The sequence below is a fragment of the Pipistrellus hanaki genome (assembly GCF_964339955.1).
Source record: "Pipistrellus hanaki genome assembly, chromosome: 11".
Lineage (NCBI taxonomy): Eukaryota > Metazoa > Chordata > Mammalia > Chiroptera > Vespertilionidae > Pipistrellus > Pipistrellus hanaki.
This window is the reverse complement of record NC_140513.1, coordinates 1,776,099-1,794,668: the sequence shown is the minus strand read 5'-3', so window position 1 is coordinate 1,794,668 and position 18,570 is coordinate 1,776,099. Positions and strand designations below refer to the sequence as shown.

Sequence of the window (18,570 nt, the reverse complement as noted above, 5' to 3'; positions counted from 1 at the left end):
CCTCAATCCTCAGCCTCCGAGCCCGGCCTGCCCGGCTCCTGCTGCCCACTGTCCTGCCGACTCCCCACTCCATCGCCAGAGAGCTGGGCTCTGGATCAGCAGGCAGCCAGCATGGCCGGTGTCTGTGGGTCCATGTGGGGCTGGGGCAGCCTCCGGTGTGACGACAGCCGGGCTGTGGCCTGCGTACAAGCACCGGCTCCTGGTAGCGAAGGGTCCCTTTCCAGAAAGGGCTCTGCCTTCCCCGGGCCCTGAACGCACCCCAGCCCTGTTGAAGGCAGCACTGCCAATGCCACAAAGGCAGGAACCCTGGGCTTTGTGCCTGGAGCTGCCTCTGGTTCCCGAGGGAGACACGCTCCCTGAGCCACATGCACCCTTCTGCTCTCACTCACTCTGCTCAGCTCTCTCTCCCCTGTCCCCCTCAATGTCTGTCTCTCCCTCTGTCTGTCCCCTCTGTGTCTCTCTGCTGTGCCCAGACTGTGGTGCATTTCTAAAGCCAGGCGCTTCCTCTTCCTCAGGGAAGCCCCTTCCCTCCCCACCTGTGCCCACCTGAGCCCCCAGTCCCGCCTCCCAGGGCTGCTGGTGCTGAGTGGGAGGTGTGTCCTCCCTGAGGGGAGGTTGCCCACCCTGTGCTGCTCTGGCTCCCCACACCCAGCTTGGACTGTTCCCCAGTGGGCCCTCGGACCCAGGCTCACCATGTGGCTGCCCAGGCGCACACAGCCCTCTCTGTCCCGGAAGCCACACGCCCATGCCCTGTGACCTCCCTTTGCTGAGGTCCGGAGCTCAGCTGGGGGCCAGGCAGGGCCTGGAGGGAAGCAGGCCCACTTCTCTGGGGGAGCCCAGGCCCTTGTAAAGGAGCCCCCATGCGGGGCCCTGTGCACCCAGCTGGGTCCCTGTCGCCCTGGCCTGGCCACCTGACTATTCCCGGTGACCGGCCCAGGTGCACTGTGGGCACCAGGCACCAGATCAGGAGGTCCTGGGCATGGTGGACTATCCCAGCACCCGTGCACGTGTTTGTGTGTCCACACTTGCATGTCCTTGGCCCTGAGCCTGGCTGAGAACGGCAGTTATTCTTGCCCCAGATATACTGCCTGGAGGAAGAGGCAGAGGGAGGAAGTGAGGAGGGGAACCAGCCACAGGCAACTACCTGCCCCAGCTCCCAGAGGGCTCCCGCCCCATAAATACCCACACACAGAGGCAGGGTCATCCCGAAGCACGCACACGCACCATGGGGCGCCCGGAGCTGGCTGTCTTAGGCCTGGCCTGCTGCTTGGCAGGAGTGAGCGCAGCAAAGGTAAGCGAGAGCCCAGTGGACTTGGAAGGCTCCTGTCTGCTCCCCTAACCTGGCCTGGGACCTGGGAAGGCACCGAGGAGGGGGCAGGCAGGTGGGGCGCTGGCCCAGAGAGCCCCCAAGCCCACCCAGCCCAGCTTCCCTGGCCCTTCCTCTGACTCCTGCCTTCCCGCTCACACGATGGCCCCGCAGCTGACAGCCAGGACGCCATGACCTCCAATGTCAGAGACCACGAGGAAGGGCTGGGCCAGGCACTCTCCAGGGCACCCTGTCCTCCAGCCCCAGGTCCCTGTGACCTAAAGGCTGATCTGTCCTCCAGCCCCAGGTCCCTGTGACCTAAAGGCTGATCTGGGCATCTGCCTGGGCCTCCAGGGCCCTGGCTCTCCCTCTGCCCGGGGATGGCCCTGGCCCGGCTCAGAAGGCGCTGGGCCCTGAGCAGCCCCCAGTTTGCCCATCACAGCCCCAGCGTCGGACCAGGAGTGTGGACCTCAGTCTAGTTCAACCCGGAGCCCCGAGCCCAGCCCTGAGAGGGGGTGACACCCCCCTGCTTGCCAATGGCCGGGCCCCTCCAGGGGGAGTGGGGAGCCTGGGGCACCTACAGGACCCCTTCCCTCAGGCCCTGCCAGGGGTGAGGAGCAGGGCTTCCACAGGAACCCACAGCTGCAGGCAGGCCTGACTAGGGGCCCCACCTGGAGGTTGTCTGAACCCCTAGAGCCTGCTGGGGTAACCCCCCCCTCCCGCCTGTGCTCTGAGCCTGCCCTCTCCCCAGCTGGGCGTGGTGCACACGGAAGGGGGCTTCGTGGAGGGTGTCAACAAGAAGCTGGGCTTCCTGGGCATTGGCGGCCGCTCTGTGGACATCTTTAAGGGCATCCCCTTCGCCGCCCCACCCCAGGCCCTGGAGAAGCCCCAGCGGCACCCCGGCTGGCAAGGTGGGAGTGGGGGGTGGGTGCTGGGTTGGCCCTGCGCCTGGGGTCGGGGTGGGGGTGGGCCCACCATCCTCGTGCTGTTGCATATTTACCTGGCAATTGAGAAAACCTGCAGGAGTACCCGAGGCTCCGGGAAAACCCATTTATTTCCAGACATTTCACAGGGACCGGCTCAGGGAAGTCTGTTTCTCTCCAAGTCCTGAGGCTCACCCCCCAATATGGAGGATGCTTTCCTCTATACCCCTTTGGCTTCTTTGTGCCACAAATGGGATCACAGTTCCAGACCTTTAACAGACTTTGCAAAAAGCCCCGTGTGCTGGGGTGGGGGCACCAGGACCACATCTCAAGCCTGGCCTGGCGCCAGCACTGATAACCTCGTCTGGGGATGGTTTATGGCCTCTCTAAGGTGGGAGTAGTATTTTGGGTAAACAGGTCTTGCAGGACCAGATAATTAAAGGGGCAGTGACTAGATTCAGATTGCAAGCCCCCCCAAAAAATGTCTCATCATTTCCCCCATCAACGCCAGCCTCTCTGCTCACTCACAGGGACCCTGAAGGCCAAGGACTTCAAGCAGGAATGCCTGCAACTCACTCTCACCCAGGACAACACCGAGGGCTCCGAGGACTGCCTCTACCTCAACATCTGGGTCCCCCAGGGCCAGAAGGAAGGTGCATCCCCCAACCCTTGCCGTCCAGGTCCCCAGACCTGCAGAAAGCGCCCAGACAGCCAGAGGGCCAGCCCTGCCCCGCCCCTTGGTTGTGTGGGCTCCAGAGCTGAAATCCCTGAAACAAGCACCCTGAGGGGATGAGGGGGGGGGGGGTGACAGCTGGGGTCACTGGGTCTGCTTCCTCCTCAGTTTCCCAGAACCTGCCTGTCATGATCTGGGTCTTCGGAGGAGCCTTCATCTTTGGATCCGGCCAAGGGTTTAACTTCTTCAGTGACTACCAGTATGAAGGGGAGGAGATCGCCACACGGGGCAATGTCATCGTGGTCACCTTCAACTACCGCCTCGGGCCGCTGGGCTTCCTCAGCACTGGGGACGCCCACCTGCCAGGTGTGCCGGGGCCTGGGCTGGGGGTGAGGGAGCTGGTGGGGGCTCTTCAGCATCGCTTTCTCCCAACAACTCCTGACATTCTCCCAGAAAGACCCAGAATTCTCCTGGCAGCACAGGAAGCTGGGGGTGGACAGTGAGATGCAGGAGCACATCGGCAGATGTAGCAAGAAAAGAGGCTGCCCGCCAGCCAGGCAGGGAACCAGGGAGAACAGAGAGACCAGGGAGTGCAGACAGGGACCCAGGGAGAGACAGAAGATGACACACTGAGGAGGTGAATTGAGGGACTCAGAGCCGTAGGACAGACGGACAGCAGAATGACGGTGTCAGGGAGAGAGATGAGCAGCCTGGCCCTCCTGCTCCTGGTGCCCTGCCTGAGCCCACACCCCCTCCAGCACCGCATTCCACAGCCTCCTGGGACCTGCCATGCACCATCCTGGGCTTGACAGGGCTCCCCACATGGAGGAAGCTCTCCCCACCCCAGTCCCTCATGGGCTCCCCACTGGCCCCAGGTAACTACGGCCTCTGGGACCAGCACATGGCCATCGCGTGGGTGAAGAGGAACATTGCGGCCTTCGGGGGGGACCCCGACAACATCACCATCTTTGGGCAATCAGCCGGAAGTGTCAGCATTTCTCTGCAGGTCTGGGCACATGGGAAGGCAGGTTTACCTCCCAGGGTGTTGTGGGGAGCTGACTTGGGCTGATTGAGATTGGGCGAAGCTGATGGGAGCTTGGGGAGCTGATGGAAACTGGGGGAGCTGATGGGGGCTGGGGGAGCTGTTGGGGACTGGGGCAGTTGATGGGGCTGGGTGAGCTGATGGGGGCTGGGAGAGCTGATGGGGGTTGGGGGAGCTGATGGGGCTGGGCGAGCTGATGGGGTATGGGGGAGCTGATGGGACTGGGGGAGCTGAGGGGACTGGGGGAGCTAATGGGCTGTGGGGAACAGCATGAAGCTGACAGTCTAGCTGTCCCTGCTGGAGCCTGGGTAGGCAGGAGAGGCGAGTCCTTGGTGACAGGACCTCTGTGTGTCGCAGACCCTCTCTCCCTACAACAAGGGCCTCATCCGGCGAGCCATCAGCGAGAGCGGCGTGGCGCTGGTCCCCTGGGCCATCCAGAAGGACCCTCTCTCCTGGGCCAAGAGGGTAAAGGGGAGCTGCGGTGGGCGAGGGGAGTGTTACCTCCTTTCCATACCCTGTCCTGGTCCCCATGACCTTCTGTCCTGCACTGGCCTCACCCACCTGTCTCCCCCCAAACCCCCAGAGTGCCAAAGAGGTGGGCTGCCCCCTGGACGATGTCGCCAGGATGGTCAAGTGTCTGAAGGTCACCGACCCCCGGGCCCTGACACGGGCCTATAAGATGCCCCCACCAGGCATGGCGTGTGAGTGGAGCTCCACATGGGGAGCCGGCCATGCTCCCCAAGAAGTGAGGAAGTGCCGGGTCTGTGGCCTGGCCCGTCAGCTGCTCACTGGCACCTGTAGGCAGCTCCATGCCGCCTGGGTCCTCCATGTCTCCGAGGCCCAACTGACTGTGTCTCGGGCGCCATCCCGCTCTGGCATCCTCCCTGGGCCTGACCCCTTTGGGAAGCTGCTGCACCTTGTCCCCAACAATGGGCAGAAACAGTCATTTGCAGCCACTTTCAGGGACCTCAGGCCCAGTGCTGTCAGCGGGCCGGAGTGGCCCAGGGAGCCTGTGGCAGTGTGCACACAGTCTGGGCTGCCACACTGGGCAGAGGTGGCATCAGGCGGCTGGGGCCAGGGAAGCTGCTCCACATGCGCAGGGCAGCCCAGGACGTAGAATGATCCGGGCCCATGTCAGGGGGACAGGCTGGGGACCCGGGTCTGAATCAGAGGAGGCAGGGGCTGCCCCTGGGCTTGGGGTCTGGCGGAGGAGGCGGGGGGAGCCCGCCGGGTGGAGGGGGGGGGGGTCCTGGAAGGTGCTAGAAACTGCTGCTCTCCATTCAGCCTCCTTGTTGGGCCTCCTGCCTGTCGTGGACGGAGACTTCATCCCCGACGACCCCATGAACCTTTTCGCCAACGCGGCCGACATCGACTACATCGCTGGCACCAACGACATGGACGGCTACCTCTTTGCCATCCAAGTCATGCCGGCCATTGACAAGGACAAGAAGACCGTCACAGGGTGAGGAAGGCGCAGGGCCCAGGGCGTGCCTGGGGGCCTCTTGGGGAGGCATTAGCTGAGGAAGGAGGCCATCTGCAGGCCCTGGGGTGGGGGAATGGGTGGAATTGGGGCCCCTCCCGCTGGCCCAAGGGTCCAGTGCCAGCTTGTCCCTGCAGGGAAGACTTCTACAAGCTGGTCAGCCAAGTCACCATGGCCAAGGGGCCCAGAGGTGCCAACGCCACCTTTGACTTCTACACGGCATCCTGGGCCCAGGACTCCTCCCAGGTAGCCAAGAAGAAGACGGTGGTGGACTTTGTGACTGACGTCCTCTTCCTGATGCCCACGAAGGTGGCCCTGGCCCAGCACAGAGCCAATGCCAAGTGAGGGCCTGGGCAGGGGAGGCCCAAGTGGGTCACTCACCTGCCCAGTGAGCCTCCCCGGGGAAGGGCTCAGGGGGTCAGGGAGGCCCGGGAAAGCCGTGATGGGGTCCCAGCGGTGCCTGCGCCATCTGCCTTGCTCAGGCCTGAGGGGCCTTCAGAGGACCTCCTCACCTCCCAGCTCAGGGGCCTCTACAGAGCCCTCTCAGCCTCAGGCCTCCCCTGGCAGCGCCTGCAGCCTTCCCGCAGCCCCCAGGCTGAAGGGGACAGATGGGGAGGATGGCCTCTGCTGCGGGTTTGTAGTTGGCCAACATTCAAACTGCGGCCACCTGGTCAACCTCCAGCGAAAACAAAATTAAGTTAGGAATGTTTACACTGAAGGCAGAGATGATATCATCCGATGAGGAACACACATTCATGTGCAGAGAGAAGAAGGGAAGACGCCTCCATAGGCTTTGTGGAGGGAAGAGTGAATGCACCTGAAATCCCAGAACCACAACCCCAGGGCCCTCCCTTCTGGCCTCAGGGTCCCAGGGCCCTCCTGAGTCCGAGTCAGGGGATTTCCTGGCCCCGCCCTGCTCTCCCCATGGCCTCCCTCCAGGGCCCTGCTCTGGGTGGGCAGCCCAGCTGAGCTCCCTACCAACCTGGGCCGTGTCCCTCCCCTCCTCAGGAGTGCCCGGACCTACACCTACCTGTTCTCCCAGCCCTCTCGCAATCCATTCTACCCCAGCTGGGTCGGCGCCAACCATGCCGATGACCTCCCTTATGTGTTTGGGAAGCCCTTTGCCAACCCCCTGATCTACCGACCCCAAGACAGGACTGTCTCCGGGGCCATGATCGCCTACTGGACCAACTTTGCCAGGACTGGGTAAGGCGGGGTGAGGCTGGGCCAGGCCTCCTGCCACCTGGGCCCCACATGCCTGTCCCCTGTCCTACACTTGACCTCCCTGAGCCTCAGTACCCCCCTCTGTGTGAGGATAGGAGGTACTGGCTGAGCCCTGGCTAGTTTGGCTCAGTGGATAGAGCCTGGGCCAGTGTACTAAAGGGTCTCAGGTTTGATTCCCGTCAAGGGCACGTACCTCATTGCAGGCTTGATCCCTGACATTGATTGGGCCTATTGGGAATTTCTCTCTCACATCAATGTTTCTCTCCTCTCTCTCTGTCTCTCCCCTCCTTTTCACTCTCCACTGAAATAAATGGAATGATATATCTGGTGCAGGTTAAAAAAAAAGGAGAGGGGGAGGGGAGGGGAATACTGGCTGGGCCTCAGGACACGCACGTGCCCAGCCAGTGCCCAGAACACAGTGAAGTGCCCTGGTGGTTTGGGTAAGCATGGAGGCCTCCTGTGAGCCCTCAGACCCACACAGCCTTCCTCTCCTGTGCAGGGACCCCAACAAGGGCCCCTCGGCTGTGCCCACCCAGTGGGAGCCCTACACCCAGGAAAATGGCAACTACCTGGAGATTAACAAGAAGATGGACGGCCAGTCCCTGAAGCAGCACCTGAGGAGCAGCTACCTGCAGTACTGGAACCAGACCTACCAGGCCCTGCCCACCGTGACCGGAGACGGGGCTGCCCCCCTGCCCCCTTTGGATGACCCTAAGGCCATTCCTATGCCTCCCATGGACGACTCTTTGGCTCCCCAATAGCCCCCCATTGCTGACTCTGAGGGGGCTCAGATGTGCAGCCATGGGCTTCTAATGTCCTTTCCCAAGAGGCCAAGGGTAGGACCTCCCGCCCCAGCTCTTCCTGAATAAAGTCGCATCTCTCTCTGGCATCCCGCTTTGCCCTCATGACCTCCGCCACCACACAATCTCTGCCCATGTTCGGCTCTGGAATTGGATGCCCCCCGCCCCCATTTAGGAGGAGAAGAGAGGGTCAGGAAAGGGTTAGCCCTGAGTGGGGAGCAGGCCCTGTTAGCAGTTGCCTCTGGACAAGTGAGTCCTGCCTCAGACTCAATTTTCGGGTGTGGGGAGTGGGCTCTGTGTAACCGGGTCTGGGAATGGCCTGGGAGAGACACTGATTCGCCTCCAGCTGGATCCCAGGCAGACAGTAACGCATCCCGCTGGGCTCAGAGCAGAGGGTACCTGGGCTGGGCCTGGATGCCCCGGCTCAGCCAGGGTGCTGCCCACTGCTCTGGCAGAGTCCGGAGGGGAGTGGGAGGCAGAGGTGACACGCAGGGCCATGGCCACCTCAGCAAGGTCTGGGACAGGGCACCGCCTGCACCGAGGCTCCCCCATCCTGACCTCACATGGCCCGGGCGGTGGGCACTATGGACACCCCGTTGTAGACAGTTACTGTGAGAAATGCTCACCAGCTCCAATTCTAATGACACTCGGAGACAGAGTGCGGTGAAAGGAGACCTGAATGTGCTCTCCAGAGCGGGTGTCCGCCCGGCTGTACAGGCACCCCTGGTGCGGGAACCCCGCCCATTTGTGCAGCTCCTCATTGGCTGAGTACTCTGGGCTCACCTATTTCCTGGCAAGTCTACTAGGTCCTCCCATTGGGCCCTTTAAGAAAATTGGGCTGAGTCTTTTCTAGTTCCCCCTAACCCCTGTCTAGCTGAGTCCATGACAGTGAGTCTAAACTGGTGACTGCCCGAGATGGGACCTCAGACCTCACAGCCCTGGGTTCATCTGGGACAGAGGAGAGCCAGAGGGCAGGAATCTGCACGTTTATCCTACAAACCCACACTCACCTGGGACTCCTCACACCACGTGCCCCCTGAGCAACAGAGGCGGTCCAAGGCCTGGTCCCGGGTGAAATGAATCCTGTGAAGAACTGCAGCTCCTGAGTCCCAGGGCCCACTGTGGCCTTAAATAAGATGCTTCACAAATCCTTCCCTGTGGCTGGCTCAGCCTGGCCCAGGGAGAATGTGATGGGGGCAGGGAAGGATTAGAGAAGACAGACAAGAGAATAAAGCTGGGGCCATGTGGGACACTGCTCTCTGATGGAGAGACAGTGCCACAGCCTGCAAGCCAAGTCTTTATTTTATACTCAGATTCCACCAGGCCAAGTGCTCAAGATGTTTACATTGTTCTCTCAGATTTCAAATCTACTGAATTATATGCACCTGAACTCTATCCAGCTTTGTTTTGGCAGCACTTGCTGCACCGCCACAGCCTACATCACTTAGCCAAAAGGGAACACAGGTTTGGACCATAAGGTCAGGTTTACATCCAGAACCATTGGCTATAATTGTGCTGTGAGGGCTTTGCCCTCCAGGCTGGGACTTGCACGTGGCTTTGCCATGAGAGGACCTGCCCTCTCATTAGTCTGAGGCTAGAACCTATCCAAACACCGTAGCCGCTCTCCACACTTCCCCAGACACACCACCACCAGAGAGGCCTTCCCAGGACAGGGTTCCCTGAGGCTTCCAATCAGGAATGGAAGGGGTGGCCCCTAGAGGCCAGGATGGGAAGTCCCCTCACAGAGGCCACTGGTCAGTACACCCGCCTGGCCTTCCCAGTGGCAGGCTCTTTCTGTCCACAACCCCCCACTTCGTGCTGGTGGGTTCCCGTGGAACTTGAAATCCAGGAATTCCTCCTCCTGGGCAGCAGAAACCACACGCCCAGCCACACTCCCCTCTTCCTCCATAGGCAGGCAGCTCCGTCTGGTCAGGAGTTGGTCCCTGCAACTGCTATTTTTTAAGAATTGGGGTAAAGCGGGTGGCCAGAGGTGGGGGGGGGGGGATCTAGCAAAGGACTTGTATGTGCACATAGAAGCATGACCAATGGACACAGAGAGTAGGGGGGCGGGGACATGTGCTGGGGGACAGGGAGTGGCCGGGGAGAGGTCAATGGGGAAAAGAGAGACATGTAATACTTTCAACAATAAAGAATTTAAATGTTTAAAAAATTGGGTAAAGTATACATAACATAAAGTACTCCGTTTTAACTTCTAAGGTGACATTAATTGCAGTCACATTACTGTGCAACCATCACACTCCCTATTTCTAATTCTGTTCATCACCCAGAGACTCTGTACCCTTCCATAGTAACTCCCTCCCCCACTCCTGCTAGCCTCTTCTGTTTCATCTCAATCAATCTGCCTATTCTAGATAATCCTTTTTTATTGATTTTTGTCTTTCTTATATTCTTATTGAATTCAGAGAGGGAGGAGAGAGAGAAACATCAACTATGAGAATCATGGATCGGCTGCCTCCTGCATGCCCCCTACTGGGGATGGAACTCACAACCCGGGCCTGTGCCCTGACAAAATCGAACCGCGACCCCCTGATTCATGGGTCGATGGTCAACCACTGAGTCATGTCGGCTGGGGTATTGATTTTTTTATTTTACTTTATTTTTTTGAGAGAGAGGCGGGAGTGAGAGAGGGACAGGGGATGGAACCCACCATCCAGGTATATGTCCTCACTGGGAACTGAACCCACGACCTTCCCACCAACTGAGCTACTCGGCCAGGGGTAGACCTCCGCTAAAGAAGAAACTCGGTTTGGCTCAGTGGATAGAGCATCTGCCTGCAGACAGAAGGGTCTCAGGTTCGATGCCAGTCAAGGGCATGTACCTTGGTTGTGGGCACATCCCCAGTAGGGGGTGTGCAGAAAGCAGCTGATCAATGTTTCTCTCTCATTGATGTTTCTAGCTCTCTATCCCTCTCCCTTCCTCTCTGTAAAAATCAATAAAAAAAAATATTAAAAAAAAAAAACACACATCTTTTCCGAGGACACCCTGTTGCATGGGGACCAGAACGCCCCTCCTCTGTGAGCTGAGGGACACCCCGTGGATGGTGTTTGGCACAGAAGCGTGCTGCACTCTTAGGACGCTTTATTTCTGAAAAGTGCTGAGTCACACCGCCCGGAGGCCCCGAGGACGGAGCCTGGCAGCCTCTCAGCCGGCGACTGTGAACGTCTCTCCCCGGAGGGAGGCGGTCCCCTGGGCCCTGGCAGGTGCTGGGCAGCAGGCGCCGAGCCCCAGGGCGGGAGGGCAGCCCGTCCCTGTGGGGACGCGCCCGGTGAGCTTGCAGAGCCTGTGTGGCTGGCTGCGGGCGGCCCCCGGTTCCTGTCCTCTGCCTCTGTGGTCAGCATGTGACCCGGCTGCTGTGCCTGATTGAGGGGCGAGCCCCGAATTCGGTGATTCCGGTGGGTTCCCCTCCCGGCGGAATGTTGTCTCCTGGAGAGACGACCCGGAGCTTCTTACTCCATTTCCTGTCTCCATTTGCCTATTTTAGGTATTTCTTTTCCTTTTTTGTGTGAATATAATTTTTTTAATAAACCTTTATTGTTCATATTATTACAAAAGTTCCTCATTTTTTCCACCTCCACCAGGTTCCTACCCCATCCTCTGCCCTTTCCCCACCCCCCATTGTCCTCATCCATAGGTGCACAGTTTATGTTCAGTCTCTTCCCGCACCCCCCCCCCCACTCCTCTTTTCCCTGAGAATCATCAGTCCATTCCCCTTCCATACCTGATTCTATTATATTCAACAGTTAATATTGTTCATCAGGTTTTTTAATTTCCTTGTGGTTTTTTTTGTTTTTTTTTTAATTGGCTTCCAAAGGGGAGTTTAAGGTCTCTTCTTTAATTGATTTTTATTTTTTTAGAGAGAGAGGGAGGGAGAGAAGCATCCATGTGAGGGAGATGGGGGACCACCAGGGTAGTTGTCAGACCCCCATCTCTCAGAGGTGGTCCTGGGCCCTGTGAACGCCTGTGCCCTCTCCCGCCAGGGGCCTGAGGGGGGGCTCAACTCGCTGCCCAGGTCCACGATGCCCCACACACCCTGTGGAAGGTGGAAGGGGGGAAACGGGTAAGGGGTGTCTGTGGGAGCCAGAGACAGCTGCCCATCTACCTCCTGCAGAGAAGCCCACCGCCGCCACAGCTTCTTGTCTGAACACAGATGGACGACTGCAGGTCGTTTACAAGCGCACAGATGTGCCTGGCCGGCCTGGCTCAGGGGTCACAGGTTCGATTCCCAGTCAGGGCACAGGCCCTGAGTTGTGAGTGCAATCCCCAGTGGGGGGGTGTGCAGGAGGCAGCTGATCCATGATTTTCTCTCACCATTGATGTTTCTCTCTCCCTCTCCCTCCCTCTCTAAAGTCAATAAATATATATATATATATTTTTTTTTTAAATAAAGGAGCACAGGCAAAAGAACAAAAGCGTCTCTCCCGGGCTATCGTAGAAACAGGGTTTTAATATAATATCCAAGTCTAGCATTTACTATTTACAACAAATAAATATTGCCCCTCCCCCACTGGTAAACATGATTTTTGCCTTTTATACAAATGTTCAACCCCCTCCCTTCCCCCTTCCTCCTTCCCCCCTCCTCCCCCGGCCCGTGTGGCCCCGGGAAGCCCAGGTGCAGCGGCAGATGGCACTCAGGCTGGGCCGGGGGCCCGCGGGGCTGGTCCCACTTGCAGGTGCCGAAGTCCCTCCTCTCCGAGGGCCCCCGCACTCCGTGGCCTGACGGTGGGTCTTTGGTGCAGCCTGCAGAAGGCTCGGGTGGTGGAGGGGCCGGGCCCCGTGGGTGGCACGGCCGGTGTCCGTGGCGCGAAGAGAGCCGCAGTGGTCAGATCCAGTGGATGAGTGGGTGCCCTGGGCTGCCCGTGGGCACCGGTGGCAGTGACCACACCGGGAAGGTGTGAGGGCGGTGTGGCGAGGGCGTGCCCGTGGCGGGCAGTGCTCCTGGGCGACGTCGGCCAGTCCTCTGGCTCCGGAGAGCGGAAGGCACCTAAGGCGGCGGGTGGTCCCGGCGGCCGGGTCAGCCTGGTGACGGGCAGGCGTCAATCCCGGCAGCGGGGGCTCCGGGGAGGAACCGGAGTCGGGGAGGGTGGCCCGGGGCAGGCTGGGCAGACGGTGCCCGCCTGGCCTGGGCCACTGTTGTCCGTAAGTGCTCGGCGGGCAGCCCCGCGGCCGGCAGCCGGGGACCAGCTAGAAGATGCCCTTGGCGAGGCGGAGCCCCTTCTGCTTCACGCGGGGCAGCGTGGAGCTGGCGCCGTGCCGGACCTTGGCCCCCTTGGCGAAGGCCCGCCTCTTCAGGACGAAGTCGTAGTTGGCGGTGGAGTTCATGGCGTAGAACACGTTGGCGTTGTCCGGGATCTTCAGCTCTGGCCGGGGAGGGAGGGTCAGTATGAGAGACCCGGGACAGGCTGGGCTCAGCACCGAGGCCTCCACACACCGCGAGGACCACCGGGGCCCCTCGGCGGCACGGGCCGGGACACCGCGATGGCCACCTGGCCCATGGACCTAGCGAGTCCTCCCCACAGAGGGTCTGGCTCCACGGCCGTCTCTGGAGCAGGGGAGGGTCACCCCGCTGCCCCCGCCTGCTGCCTTCGCTGGCCAGGACCTCACGCAGGAACAGGTGCTGTGGACCCCAGACCACCGCCCGAGCCCAGCCCTGCTCAGCTCAGGAGCGCGGGGCCCAGCAAAGGGCAGACCCCTGTGCCGCCGGGGATGGCAGGGCACCCCAAGCCCTGACGCTTGGCTCCTGTTCCCACCGCCCGGCTGGCCGGGAGCCTGCTGGGCCCCACTGCCCGCTGGAACCCGCGCCCGCTGCCCCGTGTGGCTCCCTGGGTCCTTCCCCTGTGTCGGCCTCGCATCTCACGTCAGGGAGACGGGGCAGGAAGGAGAGGGGATTCAGAAACCACCTCCCAGGGGCCATGGGGCCTGGCTGAGGGCCGGGCTCGTGCGGGGAGAGTGGGAGCAGCTCGGGGCAGAGGCGCGGGGTGTTTATAAGGCGCCCGGTCTGCGGTGGTTGGTGACACGTGCGAGTGGATATAACATACTCCCCATCCCAGCCAGAAAGTGCCCGGCTGGCTGCAGGCTCAGCCGAAAGAGGGGGAGTAAGAGGCAGTGAGAAAACACGGGGTGTCCAGGCCCGGCCAGGAGCAGGTCGGTGTATGCGCGAAGCCTCCCCGGCCCCTGCTGGTGGGAGTCCGAGGGGTGGGCCTGGTGCCGCTCCCGCCGCCGTGGCCCCTCCCCTCCCCCCTCCCCCCGCTGTGGCCCCTCATCCCCGGTCCACATACTTCTCTCGTCCGAGATGACCTGCACCAGCTCGTAGTGCTCTGGCTGCTCCTCGTCCAGGTGGTGCTTGTCCATGGCCTTGCGGATGACGGCCGGGGCCTTGTCCTGGCTGGTCACCTGGATGGGGGGGGGGGGGCGTCAGGGGGCGCGGCCAGGGCCCTCGAGCCGCCCCACACCGCGCACAGGGGCTCACCGCCTCTGGCCGGGGGCTCGCCACCTCCCCGGGGAGGCCTGGCCATGATGAGGGGTCTTTCCCAATGTTCCTGCTCCCCTCCTCTCCCAAGCATGCACCTCCCCCACACGTCCTGGGAAACTAACCGCCCCTCCACGGCAGTATCCACGTGGCTGGGGCCAGACTGCCCTGGAGGCCGGAGCCACAGGCCGACCCCTGCTGTGTCCGCCCCGAGCGCCAGAGCGCAGCGGCTTCAGACACAGGTTTTCCAGGCGACTGTGGCATGGGGCACCCTACCCGGTGGTGGGGTGAGGAGGGGACCCCCGCAGGTCAGTCCCGCTGGCTTGGTCTCGACCTTCAAATTCTACGCAGTGTCTGATCGCTGGCCTTGCCCCTCCCCGCCGGCCACCAGCCAGGCACCAGCCCATCCCCCGGAGACGGTCCTAGGTCTCTGCCCGCCTCTGCTCCAACCGCCGGGGACTCCCGTCTCACCCCCGACACTTCCCTGACCCGCTGACCCTGCACCCTGCTCCTTCTCCTCCGGCCCGCTCGCTGCCCCTCCAACCCCTGGGGAGGGGCACCGCCCGGGGCTCCCCGAGACCTGTGCCCTGGCTGTGACTGGACGCCTCCTGCCCTCATCCGATCGCCACGCCCGCTCCTTCACTCCTGCCTTCCTGACCCGCCGGCGGGAGGCGGGCGGACGGACGCCCGGGCCTGTGCTGCCGGCCGGCGGGTGGCCCAGGCCGCTCACCAGGACGCTCTTGTACATGTTGCCGTTGTCCACGTCCAGGCTGACCCGGATGATGCAGCAGTCGCCCACCTGCTGGTTGTAGAGCGGCAGCGAGGCGCTGTGGCTGCTGACCCCCGAGACGGAGCGCTTGTGGGTGCGGGCGCTGGCCACGGGCGTGGTGGAGGCCGAGGAGGAGGAGGCGCTGCTGGACGCCGAGCTGATGCCGGAGGTCTCCGGGGACGACTGGGAGGCCGACTCCCAGAACTGCGGGGACGGCAGGGTCAGCAGCGGCCCGAGCCCTGGGGGCCGCGAGGGGTCTTCTGGCCCCTTTGGGGGTGAGGGGCCACTGGGGCCGGAAGGCAGGGGCCGTCACCTTCTTCTCCTGGCCGTCGGGGGACTCCGGGACGAAGCTCATGGTGATCTCCTCCACGTCGGAGCTGGAGGAGCCGGCCGAGTGCACGCTGAGCGCGTCGGCCACGTCCCCGCCGCCGAGGTAGGGGCTGCACCGGAGCTGGTCGCAGGACTTGGAGTGCGAGCTGCCGCCCGCGCTCAGCTCCGTGCTGGGGGCCTGGCGGCTGCAAGAAGGGCGCTGGGTCACCGGGGGAGGCCTGCCCCCCACACTCCGCTCCAGGCACCCCCTCTGCTCAGGCCACGTGCCGCCATTTAGCATCAGAGGGCACGGAGGCCCTGTCACAGGGCTGGTGAGTGAGGAACTAGGGTCTCCCTTCCAGCTGTCCGCCTCCCGCTCCCCGGGGCCCCCAGCCCAGGCACCCACTCGCTCCAGCGCTTGACGATGGCCGTGCTCTTCCTGGCCTTCAGGGTGTTGCTGGCCGACTCGGAGGGGGGCTCCAGCTCACAGGACAGGCTGTAGCTGCGGGACAGGCGGCGGCTGTGAGCTCCCGGGCCACGCTCCGGCCCCCTCCCGGCAGGTGCCAGCGGCTGGAGGGTGGGCACCCAGCCACCTCGCCGCAGGCCCTGGAGCCCGCGATGCGCCCGCCCCCGCCCGCCTCACCTCTCGGCCTCGCTGAGCCGTGCCACGGCCCGGAACCAGGCCCCGAACTGGCCCTCGGGCTCGATGCTGTAGTTGTTGCAGGCGGACTGCAGCAGCTTGATCTGGGCGATCACTTCGAATTCCTGGGGCCGGAGGGGAGGGTCTGAGTGGGTGCAGGGTCACCTCCTCTTCTCTGCCCCCACCCAGGCCCGACCCCATCCTCAGCTGGGTTCCAACAGCCCCTCCCCGGGAACTGTCCTGGACTCTCACTCCTGCTCCCCGCCCCCCTCCTCCCCTCTCCCCTCCTCTGTGAGAGGCCCTCCCCTCTGGATCCGGCTCTCCCCGTTAGGATAGCAGGAAGGGGGAGGCCAGGGGCTCTGATTTCCAAAGTGAGGGCGGTGGCTGCTCACCTTCCTCCTCTTCTCAAAGTTGATCAGTCTCCCCTGCAAGGCAGACAGCCAACGCCCATCAGAACGTGTCTGTCCCCACGCCCAAGACCACCCGGGCCTCTCTCAGGCTGCACTACCGAGAGCGAACACCAGAGGGCAGGGCATCCCCACAAGCTTGGGCCTGGGGCTGGGTCCTGGGAGCTGGGCATGGGGAGACCTGACCACCCAGCCCCCCTCTCAGGCTGCACTACCAACAGCGAACACCAGAGGGCAGGGCGTGCACACAAGCTTGGGCCTGGGCTGGGTCCTGGGAGCTGGGCTGGGCGAAGAGGGACCTTCTCGCTCAGCCCTCTGAGGACAGACGCAGGGACTAAACCCTCAGACAAGACCCGCATGGCTACCACGTGCCTGACCTCGGAGGGGTGGCCTGCTCGCCCACGGGCACGGCTGGCTAACCTCGCCCTGCAACTCTGAGCCCCACAGCCAGGTGCTGAGCTGGTTCCCCACTGGGACACACAGGGGCCAGGGGCTGGGAGTGCAGGGCTGGCTGAGGGGCGCTCTCTCCTCTGAGGGGCGCTCTCCTCGGGCTTCGGGCCCGCCCCGCCCCGCCCCGGCTCACTCACATACAGGTAGTCCTTCATGGCCGTGTCCAGCATCACCAGGTCCGTGAGGAACGTGCCCAGGTAGGGAATGGTGCCCTGGATGACACCCTATGACAGCGAGATGGGAGTGGTAAGTGGGATCCACGCACTCCCCTGGGGGCCCCTCGGCCTCCGCTCCGAGCCCCAACCCTGGGCTCCCGCTCGGAGCAGCCTGGGGACCCTTAGGCGCTAATCCCCCTCCTAGTGCCCACGGACCCCACACCCTCAGGCGACCTCCCAGGCCTGGCATTTGGCAAGTCCCCAAGATGGCCGGGTCTCTGGCTGCCTGCACCCCCAACCCCGAATCCCCCAAGCCCAGTCTCAGGGCCTCGCTCTGGTGGCTGGACCCCAGCTGGGGAGGGCATGGCCCGCGGGGCAGGTCTCGGGCGGGTCAGGCACGATGGCCTCGGAGGGAGACGCGGAGGCCCCCCTGCCCCCCGCGCCTGGGGCACACGCACCGTCTCCTTCGGCCGCTTCTGGGCCCTCTTGGGGTTCATCTCCAGCGTGGCAAACTTGGAGGTGCCCTCCTGCCGGGGTGAGCATGGGGTCAGAGAGGCCTTCTGCCCTTCACCCCCACGTGCACCCAGATCGGTCTAGACACTCAGGCCCACGCCTGGGCAGCCCCCTTGGGACCTGTCGCCTGGGCAGCCCGGGCCCTCCCCTGGGAAATGAGCTCAGACAGAGGGGGTGGCAGGGCCCGCCCAGGGACAGGCTGGACTGGCAGGGGAGGGATGCCCACCTCACCTTGACCAGCAGCTCTCTGCTCAGCGAGTAGTTGTTCTCGTCCGAGAAGATCTCCGACAGCTTCTGGAAGACCCGCACGCTGTCCCTGGAGGGGGGGGGGGGGGAGGGGTGAGTGGGATCCCCTTTTCTCTGGAGCCCAAAGGCCCGAGCTGCCAGGCGCGGGTTCCACGGCCTGAAGGGCTCCGTGGGCCTGGGAGGGGGCTCTCGGGTGGGTCGCCCGGGCCCCGGGCCCAGTTCTACCAAGCGGCTCTGTGGGGACGTTTTGACTTTGTGCGGCTCAGTCCAAGGCCTGACGGAGAGGGAAACTGAGTCCTGAGGCAGGACCGCTGGCCTTGGGCTCACGGAGGCGGGCCCAGCCCCCCGGCCCACCCACCTGGACACCTCCTCCCACGTCTTCTTCAGCCGGTGGATGGAGTTGCTCTGCAGCGCGGAGAGGATGGCGTAGAGGGACGAGAAGTTCTTGAGGACCCGGCACTCCTGGGGGGGAGGGGGGAAGCAGCGTGAGGGGGGCTGGCACCTCCCCTTCTGGGGGAGCCCCCCTCCCAGGGGGCCTGCACCCCGTGAAAATCACTGGGGGTCCTGAGCTCAACCCAGGAAGGAGCCTGAGGAGGAAGTGAGGGGACAGGGGTGGGGGGGAGGTAAGTCAAGGTCACGGAGGCCCTGACACAGGAGGGCTGGGACAGGGGCAGCAGGGGCTCCGTACCCTGGCCACCTCGATCCAGTGCTCCACCACCCGGGCCCGGGCCCGGGCCGAGGCGCTGCGGGCCCCCAGGCAGGTGGTGATGACGCAGTTGGCCACGCTGTTGAACTGGCTGACGGTGGCCCGCACGGTGGGGGCCAGGTGCTCCCTGCCCTTCTTGTCGCGCTGGGACCAGATGGAGCCCAGGCAGTGGTAGGGCACCACCTTCTTGAACAGCTCCTGGGGGGCAGGGCGTGTCACTGGGGCCCGCACCCCCCAGGGCAGCACCGGTCCTCCCCAGTCCCGGCAGGGCCCCCCCCCGTCTCGGCAGGGCCCTGGTCCGTGCTGGGGCCCTGGAGGCAGAGCCCGTGGGCCCCTGTGGGCACCAGCACGCGAGGGACCGGGATGGAACGCTGGCGGGGAGGGTGGCGTCCTCAGCAGCCGCCCTCCCTAACGGCGGCACCATCCCAAGGGGCCCCGGG

General features: G+C 63.1%; 2 protein-coding genes across 5 annotated transcripts in view; one reads left to right on the top strand and one right to left on the bottom strand.

The window, feature by feature from the left end:
- Window positions 1-1,171: 1,171 nt before the first annotated feature.
- LOC311629937 (bile salt-activated lipase-like) lies at window positions 1,172-7,409 on the top strand (the record flags this gene model as incomplete). The annotated part of the gene is made up of 11 exons (XM_084898530.1): window positions 1,172-1,291; window positions 2,058-2,217; window positions 2,760-2,882; window positions 3,071-3,268; window positions 3,778-3,908; window positions 4,302-4,409; window positions 4,528-4,645; window positions 5,229-5,406; window positions 5,562-5,765; window positions 6,433-6,630; window positions 7,148-7,409. Exons 1-11 carry the CDS (start codon window positions 1,226-1,228, stop codon window positions 7,407-7,409), a joined length of 1,746 nt encoding a protein of 581 aa, XP_084754656.1. The 5' UTR covers window positions 1,172-1,225.
- Window positions 7,410-11,866: 4,457 nt separating this feature from the next.
- RALGDS (ral guanine nucleotide dissociation stimulator) overlaps window positions 11,867-18,570 on the bottom strand; it is a 35,743-nt gene continuing 29,039 nt past the window's right edge. For all 4 annotated transcript variants that reach the window (XM_084898313.1, XM_084898312.1, XM_084898310.1 and 1 more), the window contains exons 7-18: window positions 18,113-18,328; window positions 17,783-17,886; window positions 17,410-17,494; window positions 17,124-17,192; window positions 16,648-16,734; window positions 16,046-16,078; window positions 15,657-15,778; window positions 15,420-15,515; window positions 15,018-15,219; window positions 14,666-14,908; window positions 13,745-13,859; window positions 11,867-12,826 (exon numbers count right to left, since the gene is read on the bottom strand). In XM_084898313.1, coding sequence (XP_084754439.1) covers window positions 12,651-12,826; window positions 13,745-13,859; window positions 14,666-14,908; window positions 15,018-15,219; window positions 15,420-15,515; window positions 15,657-15,778; window positions 16,046-16,078; window positions 16,648-16,734; window positions 17,124-17,192; window positions 17,410-17,494; window positions 17,783-17,886; window positions 18,113-18,328 — 1,548 coding nt within the window. In that variant the 3' untranslated portion in view covers window positions 11,867-12,650. The remainder of the gene's footprint in view (window positions 12,827-13,744; window positions 13,860-14,665; window positions 14,909-15,017; window positions 15,220-15,419; window positions 15,516-15,656; window positions 15,779-16,045; window positions 16,079-16,647; window positions 16,735-17,123; window positions 17,193-17,409; window positions 17,495-17,782; window positions 17,887-18,112; window positions 18,329-18,570) is intronic.